Source organism: Sus scrofa, chromosome 2 (assembly GCF_000003025.6).
Source record: "Sus scrofa isolate TJ Tabasco breed Duroc chromosome 2, Sscrofa11.1, whole genome shotgun sequence".
Lineage (NCBI taxonomy): Eukaryota > Metazoa > Chordata > Mammalia > Artiodactyla > Suidae > Sus > Sus scrofa.
In genome coordinates, this window is record NC_010444.4 from 122705511 (window position 1) to 122719473 (window position 13963).

At 39.9% G+C, this 13963-nt stretch overlaps 1 protein-coding gene across 1 annotated transcript in view; it reads right to left on the reverse strand.

Annotated features, from left to right (window-relative positions):
* The window catches only part of DTWD2 (DTW domain containing 2), a 256749-nt gene that overhangs the window by 25257 nt on the left and 217529 nt on the right, over window positions 1-13963 (reverse strand). The window contains exon 6 of the mRNA XM_021084663.1: window positions 9170-9236. Coding sequence (XP_020940322.1) covers window positions 9192-9236 — 45 coding nt within the window. The 3' untranslated portion in view covers window positions 9170-9191. The remainder of the gene's footprint in view (window positions 1-9169; window positions 9237-13963) is intronic.

Genomic DNA, 13963 nt, shown 5'->3' on the forward strand with positions numbered 1-13963 from the left:
AACTAAAAAATGTTCAGGCTTACAAATGGCTTAATGTATTTGGAATATGGGTTGAAATAAGATACTGACAGAGAAGTGAAGCTGGATGCATATGCCAAAGCCTGATCATGAAAGAATTAATATTCCACGCTAAGACATTTACCTTTATCCTTTGGAATAGAGAGCCATTGAAAACTTGAGAAGGGAAGTAGCAATACAATATTTGCATTTTGTAAAGATCACCCTTATGGCATGGTAAAAAGTGGACTAAAGGGGACAAGAGTAAGCCAAAGAGAAAGAGATTTGGTTGGGATGACCTAGAACAGAATGGGGGAAGGGGAGAAGCAGTGGGAGTAGAGAGAAAGGGGCTGATGTAAAACACACTGAGAAAGTGGAATTAATAGAACACAGGAGCCTTTGGACATGATTTGAGCAGAAGGGATGAGTCTAGAATAATTCCGAGATTTCTAATTCACGTGATGAGGTAGAAAGAGACACATTCATTAAGCTGCTTTTCTTAGTTTTCTCAGTATTGTATGCGGACCACAAACACTGGAAGTGTTTGCAAACAGTGTCAGTTTCTCATCCCATCCTAGACATAGTGAGTCAGAATTTAGGCATAATGAAGCTTGATACACACTGCACAAAATTAAGAAATGCAGGAAGAGGAGCAGGTGAACACTAAGTAAGGTAATGTGCTTAGTTTAAAGCCTGTTGTTTTTGCGAAGCCAATGGAACATCTTCAAGGATGGGCTCCATGAGCGGTAGGTAATCTAAGACTCCAGCTCGGGTGAAAGAAAGGGTCTGAAATCATTTTCTTTAGAAGTCAACAGCTTCCTATAACTCAAATGCACTCAATTACAGGCACTCAAGACATAGGTGGTTAATGGATGATTAAATGAAGTCATCCAGGAAATAAAGAAGGGAAACAACAAGAAAAGCCCTGAGATTAACCCTGGGAACATTGAGATGTAGGATATTATCAGGAGAAAAGTAGCCTACCAGGAAACAAAGCATGTACTAGTACAAAAATACTGGGTTCAGCCCTAGTTTTACTGAACCAGCAGAGATAAAACCTAGGGCAAGCATAGCTATTCTGATGATTCAAATCCATTCTATCTCTAGAGAGGATAGGCGAGCATGTCAGATGGTTACCATTTAAATCTGTCATGAGAGGTTTCATAATGCCCTAACCATGAGCTGCTCTATCATTTTCTCCCTAATTACTCCCCAAAAGAAGGCTTTGGTCACTACAAAGGAATGCACAGTAGCCAACTATAGTTCCATGAACACAAGCTTTATTGACACCTCTTAGATCCAAACTTAGCCCAGGAATGTGGGGAGAAATAATAGGAAAAGCAGGCTAACGTAACTCTTTCTCATGTGTTCTCTGTGACAGCTGAGGGGCAGAGTAGTCACTGGGCTCTAGGCCCCAAAAGACATGGACAATCCTCCAACTGTATTAAAAGAAATAGCCACAAGAAATTCTTCCAAGATAGATATCAAGAACTAGACCCTCAGACCTATTCCAGGTAACTTCTCCACTTCCAGCTGGGCAGCCCTGTAAGGTCCTCAGTGACAGAGATTAGGAGGATTTTAATCAACTCAAATACACTCAATTCAAATACTTCAAACATTTAACTGACCCCATCTACACAGATTTCAAACAGCAAACTTAGCACAGTGGAGTTATTATCACCCCCAAACATTTTTTCTTATAATCAATAAGATGCATTGTATTTCAAAACTCAGACAATTTCCATAACTATCATTTAAGCATAAGAGATCCATCCCATAGCCATCGTTTCAAAACAAGTGTTTACCACTATCAGAACTGCTAATGATTTCCTAAGTCATAATTTGTAGAGGCACTTTCAAGTTTTCTATTTGGGCAAACAAATCCTTAAGGAGCTTTTTGTTTTGTTTTATTTTCAGTATTACCCCTGGATAATAGGAGAGAGCTGATTGGCACGGCCAGATATAGATGGTAGGAAGACAGGGGTGACAGCATATCCAACATCTTGGCTGGTATTCATCAATGGTCAGAAAGTTAGAAGGTTAAACTGCATTGATGATTCTGATCCCAACATACCCAGTGGTTTATCAAATAGTTTATTCAAGTCTTTCAGCATTTTCTCTCTGTACCTCAGTCTCCTCATCTGTAAAATAGCAATAACAATTTTAGCTATCTGTTATGGTTTTTGAGAGGGCTAAAAAAAGTAATCTATATAAATGTATTGTAAGTGCTCTGTAAGGTTTGCTTTTACTTTTATTATCAAAAGCACTATTTTGATTTGTAAGTCACAGAGGTTAAAAAATTACTAGAAGGAAAAAAAATCCCCAAAATGAAGAAGACTTTTTAATGTTTTTCTATTATCAGAGGCTCTTAAACGCATCCTTCTAAAGTCCAAAAGCAACCTATTTTGATGAAGCTAGTACACTTTATCTCTTCAGCAGCACTTGACTTTTAGCCTAAACAGATGTCACAAGATTCCACTGGGTAGGGCAATTTGTTGTTGAGGAGAGTAAGGACTTTTGCATAAATACAAGTCTGGGTTCCCTTAATTTCCAGCTTTCAAACACTGAGAAATAGGAGTTCCTGTTGTGGCTCAGTGATAATGAACCTGACTAATATTCATGAGAATGCAGGTTTGATACCCGGTCCTGTTCAGTGGGTTAAGGACCCAGCATTGCCATGAGCTGTGGTGGAGGTTACAGACAAGGCTCAGATCCAGCATTACTGTGTCATAGGCCAGCAGCTGCAGGTCCAATTTGACCCCTAAACTGGGAACTTCCATACACCGCATGTGCAGCCCTAAAAAAATATTTGAGAAAGTTCTTAATTCTGAGCCCTGTATCCTCATTCATGGAAGGAGACCTTATCACTAATGTGGAAGGATTTGTATAAGATTAAAAATGAGACAATATAATTTTTAATTACTGTATTTTTCCTCCCCACTCAGTAGAAACATCCAACTTGCCCCAAAGTTTATCATTTATGGACTATATGTCTAAAGTGAGGAGCTAAGGCCTGGTAATGGTGAACAACAATTTTCACATATCAATAAAACCCACCGTTTTTGCTCCTTTAAGTCCTTCCTTATTTAAATCATTATAGTTCGAAGAATTCCCTGGTCATATATCAACCTGGGGTGGAGTGGGGGGAAGGACTTACTGAAGAGAGTTCATTAAATATTGAGTAAAGAATTGAAGTGTGGATAAGCAATGAGTTCCTGCTGCAGAGCACAGGAACTATATCTATTCACTTGAGACGGACAATGTGAGAAAAAGAATATGTGTGTGACTGGGTCAAGGTGCGACTGGGTCACTTTGCTGTATAGCAGAAACATTGTAAATCAACAATAATAGAAAAAATTAAAATCTTACAAAAAGATTTGTAAAGAATTGAAGCTCAGTATTTATACTAGGGATTGCCAACTCAAACAACTACAGGGATCATCCCCGTAATGGAAATAAGAGAAGCAGGTTGGTTGTAACAATAGGGAATGGGGAGGACTGTGGCAAACTAAAGAGTATATACACACTTTAAAGTGAGCAGGGCAACAATGTGGTTTACCTCAATTGTCCTTATGCAAGAATGCAAGCCCAGTGTTGCCAGAGATTGCTTCTTAAAAGAAGCCAGAAATCACATTTGCATGTGATGTAGTCTGAACTCTAATATTAACATCAAGTTCTATTAAAAACAAACAAACAAGAGAGATCAAATAAAAAATTTTGTGCCAAATTCAATCCATGGGCCATCAGATTGAAATTTCTGATTTATAAATCATCGTTATGACCACCATATGGCCAATTCTGGCAAAAATCTCAAAAGTGGCCACTAATGTGAACTTTTTCTTTCTTACCACGTATAACTGGTTAGTTCTCCGTCCTTCACATTCAACCAAGACTAACAAGATAATGTTAAAGAAACTTGAAAAGAACATTCCAAAGAAGTGAACTTGCCTGGACAAATTATCTCCAGGCAATTTTTTTTTTTTTAATTTTACCCACTCAAATGCTTGCTTTGACAAATCCTAAGCACCCGGTAATGAAAGGTCTGCCTGATGATGCTGGGACAAAGGACAAAAGAGACAGGTCTGTCTCAATTCAGGAGGTCCCCTCCCCCATCACACCAGCTGACCTTGACAAGAAGGGTGGTAGAAAGTGTCTGGCTCTCAAGCTCACTGACATTTGGAAGCACAGGTGCAGCCTGGAGCCCTGGCAGGATTCAGCCAGGCACTCCTGTGACAAGCCCAAGCCTGAGAGGGGGCAGTCCCCTGACAGCCTAAACAGGAGGCTGAATCTGTCACTGTCTGGCTGAAGCGGCTGTCTGGGACAAGTGCTGACACCAAACGCCTGAATGGAAGCTCAATCAAATGGGCATTTGTTACAGAAAACTCCCCCAACTCATATTTCACAGTGATCAGAGGCGGTGAGGCAGAGATCCCCAAATGGCTCATCACTAGAGTATTAGCCATGGTGGTTATCATAGAGGGACAGCTGGGCTGAAGCCAAAGAGGCCCTCTTTGGAGACAGCAAATGTTCAGTGCCCTGGGGTGGCATGTCCCCCCACACCTCCATCCCCCAGTGCATGGCTCTCCTACACCCCCTTGAGGGTCTGAAAGGAAAGAGCACAAGGGGGATGTGCTGGGTGGGAAGGAAGGCGTACCCTTGGAGTAACAACAGTCTGAGGGCAGAGCCCTGTCTATGGTCCATCAGACACAGGCCCTGGCCTTTTGTTCACAGCTTCGTTTTAGTCAAAACAATGAGAACACTTTGGGACTTATCCTTCTAAAGAAAAGGGTTTTATTTTTCTTTCATTGACGCTGCTCTACAATGCACTCCACAATGCTCAATTCTGTGCCCAATCAGTCTGATGGAATTGAAACCCAAATGAAAAAGGCAGAGGAAATGCCATCGAATTTAGTTTTTGTCTCAGGAGTCACACAGAGAACTTCTCTTCCCACCCTCTCTTTCTAATTACATTGGCACAGCAGTAAAGAATGGTGATTACCTCCAAGCATCTCACCCATTAAATAAGATGCCCCCATAACCCTGCTCCAAAGCCCATCCTGTGTTGTCGGTTACCTTCCTCCTTTGGGAAACTTGAGAATCAAATTTAAAATAATAAGCAAAAGATGAAATCTTTCTCAGAGTAACATGAATCTTTTGAATTCAAAAGCCCAATGGCTTTGACGTGACTAGGATCCTCACTTATACAGTTACCAAATGAACAACAGAAAGAATGAGATAATCACTAGAATACTCACAAATATCCAAGTCTCATGTGCAGCTATCACGGTGACAAATATAACATTAATAACCACTTCAAGCCTTCTTCTAAGCACTGAATCCTTACAATAACCAGTGAAATAGGAAAAGTATTATCCCAATATTACAGGAAAGGAAACCAAGGCCCAGGAGGCTTAATTAAATTGTTTAAGTCATACAGCTTGGAAGAGGCAGTGTCTGAATTACAAAAAAAACGGTGCCTTACACATAGTACTAAAACTATTGATGAGAGTTGCTAAGTTGTTGTGGTGAAAGAACTCAATTTAGAATCAGAATGCCTTGATTTAGTCTTAGTATGTACGCAACACCCACCAATTAATAAGGGAAAAGATGACTACTCCAAACAAGCCAAAAATAGAAAATTCACATAAAATTTTTACAAGTGACTGAAAAAATACATGTAACATCTCACTGGTATTCAAATATTTGAAAATTACAGCGATGTGATATGCTAGTTTTTGCCTATCAAATTGACAAATATCTTTTAAAATTGTAATATCCAGTATGGGTAAGAGTGTACCATTAGCAACTATGGGGAAAATGTTGATTTATATAACATTTCTGGGGGGCAACCTGATAATATATGTCAAAACCTCACAAGTGGTTTATGTCTTCTCTGGTAATTTTAAAACTGGCTATAAATTCTTTGCCACTCCTTCCTCTCTGAATTGGCGGAGATTGTGACTGCTTCAACCAAGGGAGTATAGCAAAAGTGACAACAGTGACAACCTCTAAGGCTAACCCTAAAGTCCATACACATCTGCTGTGTGCCACAGAAATGCTCTTGGAACCCTGAGCCAAGTCACAAAAGCACTACACTGAGATCACCAGGCTGAAAGGGCCCCATGTAGGATCAGCAGTCAAGTTGTAGCTGAGCCCAGCCTCTGAGATCCCAGAAGTCACAAAGCAGAGAACAACCATCCCTGCTGAGTCCTCTCTCAATTCCTAACTGAGAGCAACAATGAGCATAATAAAATTGTGGTTATTTAATGTGCTTAAGTTTGGGGTTGGTTCGCTATACAGCAACGAAGAACTGGAATAACCTCTTAACTGAGAATTATTCTTCTAAAACCTACCCTAAGAGAACAGAGATGTGCACAAGAATTATATACAAAGATGTTTATGGCATCACTGTTTGAAATAGGGGAAAATATGAAATGTACATTTGAATAAAAAGGGTTTTCTTCAGCCACTGATGAAATGTGGCAATTTAAAGTCAAGTTTTAGAAAACTTATTAATATGAAAAAAACCTTCATAACTTATTATTTAAAGGGGGTTTAAAATAACAGAACACTTGTGGGAAAAAAAATCATATACATATGCAATATAACTGGATGAAAATATTCCACAATTTAAATAGTGGCTATTACTGAGCTGTGATATTATGGGTGTTTTTTTTTTTCCTCTTGATGAGTTTCTGCATTTCTAAAATTCATGAAAGCAGTATACAATGTGCTAATAATACATAGTATGACCTCATTAAATGTACATAACTTTCAAGATCTCTTACGGAAGATTTGAGGTCAAATTTCAGCAACTTCTGTCTTACTGCCTTTTTACAAAGATTCTAAATTTTAATTTCCTTATTTATCAAATCAAGATAACATTTACCTCAAATGATTATTATGAGGTTAAACTACATACTAACTAGGTTCTTGGTATGGACCCATGTACCCAGTAGGCACTCAGTAAGCAGCATTTTTTTTTTTTTTTTTTTTTTTGTCTTTTTAGGGCCGTACCTGCTGCATGTGGAAGTTCCCAGGCTAGGGGTCAAATCAGAGCTTTGTGCCACCCCATGCCACAGCTACAGCAATGCCAGATCCAAGCCCTGTGTGAGACCTATACCACAGCCCACCGTAATGCTGGATCCTTTAACCCACTGAGCAGGGCCAGGGATTGAACCCAAGTCCTCATGGACGCTAGTCAGGTTCACTACCCCTGAGCCACAAAGGGCACTCCAATAAGGGGATTTTAAATTCAATGATTTAAATACTTAATTTAAACACTTAATCCAAATTTTCAAACACAATCAGAATGAGTATTTGAAATAAATGTCTGTAGATCCCAAGTGAATAAAGAACATTAATGTTTGACCTTGTATTTCACCAATCATCTAAAACAAGTAGAATTTGGCCAAACTGCAAACCACTGTGATTCTCACTGCCACATGTTGGCCTTATTTATTACCACTGGTATTAGACAAGCACCAAGTCCTCCTGCTATGCTAAGTAAATGGTAAGCAAATACCTGAGGTAAAGTGAAGAGATCGGGCAGCAATTGATTTTCCCTTCTGATGTGTTAGAGCTTTCTTCTACTAATTGCAGCTGTCCCCAGCAAGACTGTGAAGGAAGTCTTAAACCTAAAGCTTTCCAATGATCTATGAAGAACCCCTACCCCCATATCTCCCTGGTTTATATTCTTCTCATTCCCAGATCATAGTGCTATGAATTTGTTAGGTAGAGCCCCAGGGTATTGAGAGTGAGCTATGGTTCAACAAAAGATTTTCTGGAGAAGGTATAGAGAACATCCTGGATCTACTCATGGGGAGTCAAGGCAGGGTGCATGCAGAGGGCACAGGCATTTGGGGGGACCATAGGTAGAGTGCTTTAGGTTCCCCAGGCTATGGTCAGATTGCTCATTTCAAACCAAAAAGAGCAGAGTTTTTGTAAGCTCCTACAGGCACATAAGGGGAAGGAACGCCCCAGGGAGACTACTGCTCACAAGGGCTGCTGGAGAAGTTATATCATGAGTTTACATTTACTTGCAACTCTGGAGGCTTTTCTTTTCGGGTTGTTATCTAAGGCATGCAATCTTGGGATGGGCTAGTGTCAATTCAAGGCCCCAGCAGGCTACATGGCACTAAATAGATGCTACAGCAGCAATATCATGGAGTAGCTTAGCTAAATTCTTGACACACAAGCATATCCTTGATAAGTGCTAATAACAACAGGAACTAACTTCTGTTGAGAACCCCTCTATGACAGGCACTGTTCTCACACTCTACTTATATTAGCTCATTTAATCCTTACCATAACACTATGATGTAGGTACTGTTATCATCCCTGCTTCTCATGTGAGGAATCAGAAACACAGAGAAGGTAAGTAACCCATGGTTACACAGCTAGAAACAAGGAGAGGAACCTAGTCAGCAAGCTCCAAGGCACAGTCTTTATCTCTCCTCTATACTGCTGTATGTAATCAATATGATTAATCTATCCACTATAAAAAACTTGGCATGGGAGGAAGAACATCAGACTACTTTTCACTAGTGTTATCACCAAGGTGATAAGTGACCCCCACAGCCTAATCCAAGTGATGATGATGCAATGACAATATTACAAATAGAGAAAAAGGATAACCACTCTTCCACACTGAACCCTGGTTAACCCTCCCTCTTCCTCTCTGTGACACTACCTTTTGTACGATCCAAAGGTCTTTAGGCGTGTCCTATTAACATTTGTGTCCTCTGGGCTTCGTGCACCATCTAGCCCATCTCAGGAGTTTAATAACAACTTATTCAGTTGAATTGAAGAGGTTTTATTCATGTTAGCAGTTTCTACCTAATTCCTGTCTCCCAAGAGTTTTTCTTTGGAAGACACACACACAACGTTGTTGAATAAACGCTGATTCATCTAGCATGAAGTGGTTGGGATCTGGAGTCAATGCCTTAGGAAACTCAACACCTGGCCTTTAGGATTAAGTGGAAATTGATAAATGACATGCCTAACCTCCACCTGGACTTTGAACCAATCAAGTTCAAACTGGGAATAAGATAAGACAGATGGAATCCAAATACAGTGTGAACATCTTGCTAATTAAGCTGATATTGGAGAATGTGATTTATATCTATGGGTCAGTGGGTTTCACAACCTTGAATTCCACAATTAGACTTACTCAGTTCTTGGAAGGACGGGATTCACTCTGGTAGGAGAACCCAGGCACTTGATGAGCATGTCTTCTCCTGAAAAGAAAAGAAAGAATGGAATGCCCATGTCCATTTCCTATTTCCAAGTCATCAATGAAACTGTCGTTCTTCCTCCCCTGGGAAGTAGTAAGTGAGAGCGTGGTTGCATAAAAAGAGAGAATAAGAAAGGAAATCAGACCCTCTACCTGCTATGACTCAGGTGAGTGAGAACCTGAAAGTCATGAAGAGAAGGCTTTGGTAGAACTGAGAACAGCTGATCGATTTCATCATTGAGTCGAGTGCATAGTTACACAAATTATTGACATACCTGTTTCTCTTTCATCTGTAAAATATGTATATATATTGCATATTTCATTGCACATCAACAATTAAAATTTTTGGTTTTAAGTTTGGGTTGAAAACCCAGAGGAATTAAGTATCACATAGACAGAGTCTTCAGCAAATTTGGCACCACTTCTTATTGTGTAATACAACCCTGAATGAGCCTGTAAGCTTTCAGAAAATACAGATTCTTTCATTTCATTGTATTCCCTAGATTACAATGCATACGGTAATTTGTCTACAAAAGCTTTCCCATCAATGCATATGTGAAAGAAGAAAAAAAACTCTCATTGGCTATTTAACTTGTAACTCAAGGAAGAAGAAATTACAGGAAGCTTAATTTAGGAATCATTCATTCTTATGTCTAATAGGGGCACTAGGAATGGATTTTCCCATAAAAGGTCTACAAAGTGGATCTTTGCATACAAATATAACTAGGGTTGAGATTCCTCTACATTTCAGATGAAAGCACTCACATCTTATTCCACAAGGACTACTCGAGCATTTCATTTCTGGACCTAGGATGGGGCAAGAAATATACAGATGGAGCCTGGAGAAATGGGAATGGGGACTGAAATTTGGGAGAGAAAGAGGGCCAGGAGTTTGGAGACTGGTATTTACCTCGCTTCCTTTCTTCCACCCTTACTACTTAGGTCAGCTCTCCTGCCCCAACAAGATGCCCTAGCCCATCACTAGAGACAAGTGGGAAGGGAGAGAAAGGGGCTATGGGTGGAGGCAGAGGGCTCTGTAAAAGGAAAAAAGAGGGGGAGGGAAAAGACAGGGAAGTACTGCTGTCCAGTAAAGAGGAAGGTGAGCCCTGCCAGCTGTGGCTAAAGAAGTCTTTCTTATGTGAGCTAGAGTCAATAAGCAAATATGACTGAAGGGTAACCTATTCAAGCCATTATGGATTCGAGCCTGCTTAATATTTGACTAACTAAAAACAGACTAGAGAGTTAGGTCTCAGGTCTAGGTCATCTTTATCACTTACTACCCGGGAAGCCCTGGGCTCATTACTTAACCTCTGCCCATTGCAAAGCAATAATCATTTATTCCATGCTGAGCAGAGTTCTAAGCACTTTACATGCATCATCTCATTTAATTCTTACATAAATATTCTTAGGAAACAGAGGGAGCCATGCAGCCTTCTGTCTCTGAGAGTAGATCTCCTATTTACAGAATCTCCCTTAACTCCAACCTTTTTCAAAGTATTTTCAGTGGCATGCCAAGTCAGCAAGAAGTTAAGATTCCTTGAACCTTGGAACTGAAGATTTGAAGGAGAGAAAGTAAAGCCCATAGAGCAGGCTTCCTCTTTGGATATCCCAGCTTAAAAGTGATCATTTTAAAATTTGGTAAGAGATTATCCATGCAATCTAAGAAGCTAATTTTCTAAAACACTTCTTTCCATAATGCAGAAGTGAAAACATTTTCCAAGTTAGTATTTTCTTCTGCTATTTTGGTATAGTTGATTTAAATAGTGAGCTCAGTTGCCACATATAGAAGGCCCAAACTGCCTGATGTTTATTTGAACAACTGTGAGTTCTCAAATATACCTTGTTTTGATTTTGTTTTCTATTTCTTCTGTGAGGTTCATAGCCACCTCTTCTACCGTCACAGGATTTCATTTACAAACTGTCTAACTTAACCTAATTAGCAAGCCAGAGCCCTAATCCTCAAGAGTTTCCCCACTCCTCCAGTTCCCCAGCTGCAATACCCTCAGTTGTCAATGTAAAGTCATTTCTGAAAACCAGGAGGGGATAAATGGAAACTGGTCTTGACCACAGAGAAAATAGTCTCGTTTCCTCCATTTTCTGGCACCTGACTTTCTTTAAGGATTTCACTTCTCATTTAGAGCATGCCAAGTTCCATGGTTGCTGAGGAGCTTCAGGATAATCAAGCAGTGTCTTTCATCCTATTTCCTGGTGTCTTGGTCATCAGGATGGGGCACTACTGCAAACCCCATCTTAGATGTGCTGCTGCTCTGTAAAGTAACGGTGTTCAATTATCATGCACTCCATTTTCACCTTGCCTCCAATTGTTCTGGTCATGTCAGAGATTTAACTTTGATGCATACATTGCTTTGAAGAAAAGAGGAAAAAGTAACAGGAGGGGGAAGGATTAGCAGCTCAAAAGCTTTTAAAATCTTGATTTCATTGAAATGAAATCATACTTTACCTACCCTCTTTAGATGTTGATGATTGCATTAATTCCAGATGAAAAGTAGTCAGTAGGTGTCTTTTTTTTTTTTTTTTTTTTTTTAAGCTGGTGAAGTTTTTCTACAGGGAGCCTGTAAAGGAAAACTCTCTTTCTCCCAGTGCTCCTAGGCAAAGTATTGAAGTACAATCCCAACGAAATCAAAGTGACAAGCTAGAAGGCACCCCTAGTCACCAGCTCTGTGAGTTCTTTTAGGACTTGAATACAATCGTCAGTTGTCAAGGTCTCTTTGTAGACCAGACAAGTAACCATGAGTGCAAGGTCTAAATCAAACTTGCCCAAAAGACAACGCTACCTTTTCACATCTGATAGCAGTATCCAATGGCAAACCCAAGATCGAATGGTAAACTAAGGTATTAGAAAAGTCATCAAAGCAACCATCAAATAACTCCGTAAAAATGTAACTGTGTTTAATGCAAGGACACAAAGTCACTGTTACCACATTTTCCAAACCAAAAATGAACACATATCCAATACATGTTCTGACTGAAAAAATGATTTCAATAACTCCCTAGTGAGTGCCCACTGCGTGCTAGGCATGGTTCTCAGCATTGCAGATGAAGTTGTGAACAAAACATGAATGGTCCCTGCCCTTGAGGAAATTACATTCTAATAACAATTAGATATAAAATGTATTATTTGATAATTATAAATGTTATTACATCTCTTCCAGCCCCTTCACATCTCAATAACATCTAGATCATAAGAAAATAATGAAAAAGCCTTGCAAATTGGACCGAGAAATACTTAAGAATTAAGGAAGTCCACCATTCCCGTGGGAGGAAGGGCTGGGGGAAGCTGAAGGGGCTCATTCTTTGCAGTCATCTCACCTCACTGATTGAATGACAAAAGTGTTTGTCCACCCACTCCAGTCCCCTTCAATGCCAAAGCACATTGAAATCATTCTAGACTGGGGAGTTCCTGCTGTGGCCCAGCAGAAATGAATCTGACTAGGATCCATGCAGATGCAGGTTCAAACCCTGGCCTTGCTCAGCGGATGGGGGATCCGGCATTGCCATAAGCTGTGGTATAGGTCGCAGACGCAGAGGCTCAGATCCCATGTTGCTGTGGCTGTGGTGTAGGCTGGCAGCTACAGTTTCTGATTTTACCCCTAGCCTGGGAACTTCCACATGCCATGGGTAAGGCCCTAAAAAGAAAAAATAATAATAAAAATAAAAATAAAAACATGTCTTATGTGGCATTTTAAGGAGATTGGGTTCTTTTGGACAAGGAAAAAAAAAAAGGCCTTAATGAAATCATTTGGGTTTATCAATTGAACTGAAAACCAAAGAGAATAATGAGAAAATGATACAACAAGGAGAAATGGAGCTAAGTCTCTTCCTCCCCAAGCTTTCAAGACCAAAGTTATTTCTGTCAGGGGAAATGAGAAAAGAATCACATGACTTTCGAGCCCTGGATAAAACATCATTGTTAAATACAGTCTTTAGCTGAAAAGAAGTGAGCAAGAATCCATGCTTTTCCTCCCTTGACACTTAGTAATATTTGTCTGAATTCCTTTAACGTTTCCCCCTTTCCTGTTGGCTGCTGAAGCATGCACTTAAAGTCAAAGGAGGGTTAGCAGGTTGGGATACTGTCTCACTTAGATGGTTTTATACTTAAGAAAATGGGGATGAAAGAACTTATTTGTTTTTCCTCTCTCTATGTATACATTCCCTAAGTATCTTCACCCATTCTTTTCGTTAATCATCATCAGTGACTAGCTGCAAATCTCTGTATCTAAGTACATTCTGTAGATGCCACACTTTTAAAACACAACAGGGCTAGCACTGGGATCTGGGGTTTTCCCATGTCCCACATACTGCTTCTCTTTATGCATCCTGCAGCTTAATGACAGGCACCACCATGGCCAAAGTCTCCCACCACTCAAGGAAAATTATGATACAACCATGCAGCAGTCACCTCTAACAACACTTAAGAACCATAAAAAACATGGTTGAAAGAATTTTTTAAAAAAACACACATAGGAATTCTTGTTGTGGTGCAGCAGAAATGAATCTTAATAGTATCCATGAAGACATGGGTTCAATCCCTGGCCTTACTCAGTGGGTTAAGGATCTGGCATCACCATGAGCTGTAGTATAGGTCACAGCTATTGCTGTGGTGTAGGTCAGCAGGTGCAGCTCTGATTTGACTCCTAGCCTGGGAACTTCCATATGCCATGGGTACAGCCATAAAAACCAAAAAAAAAAAAACCAAAAAACAAACAAACA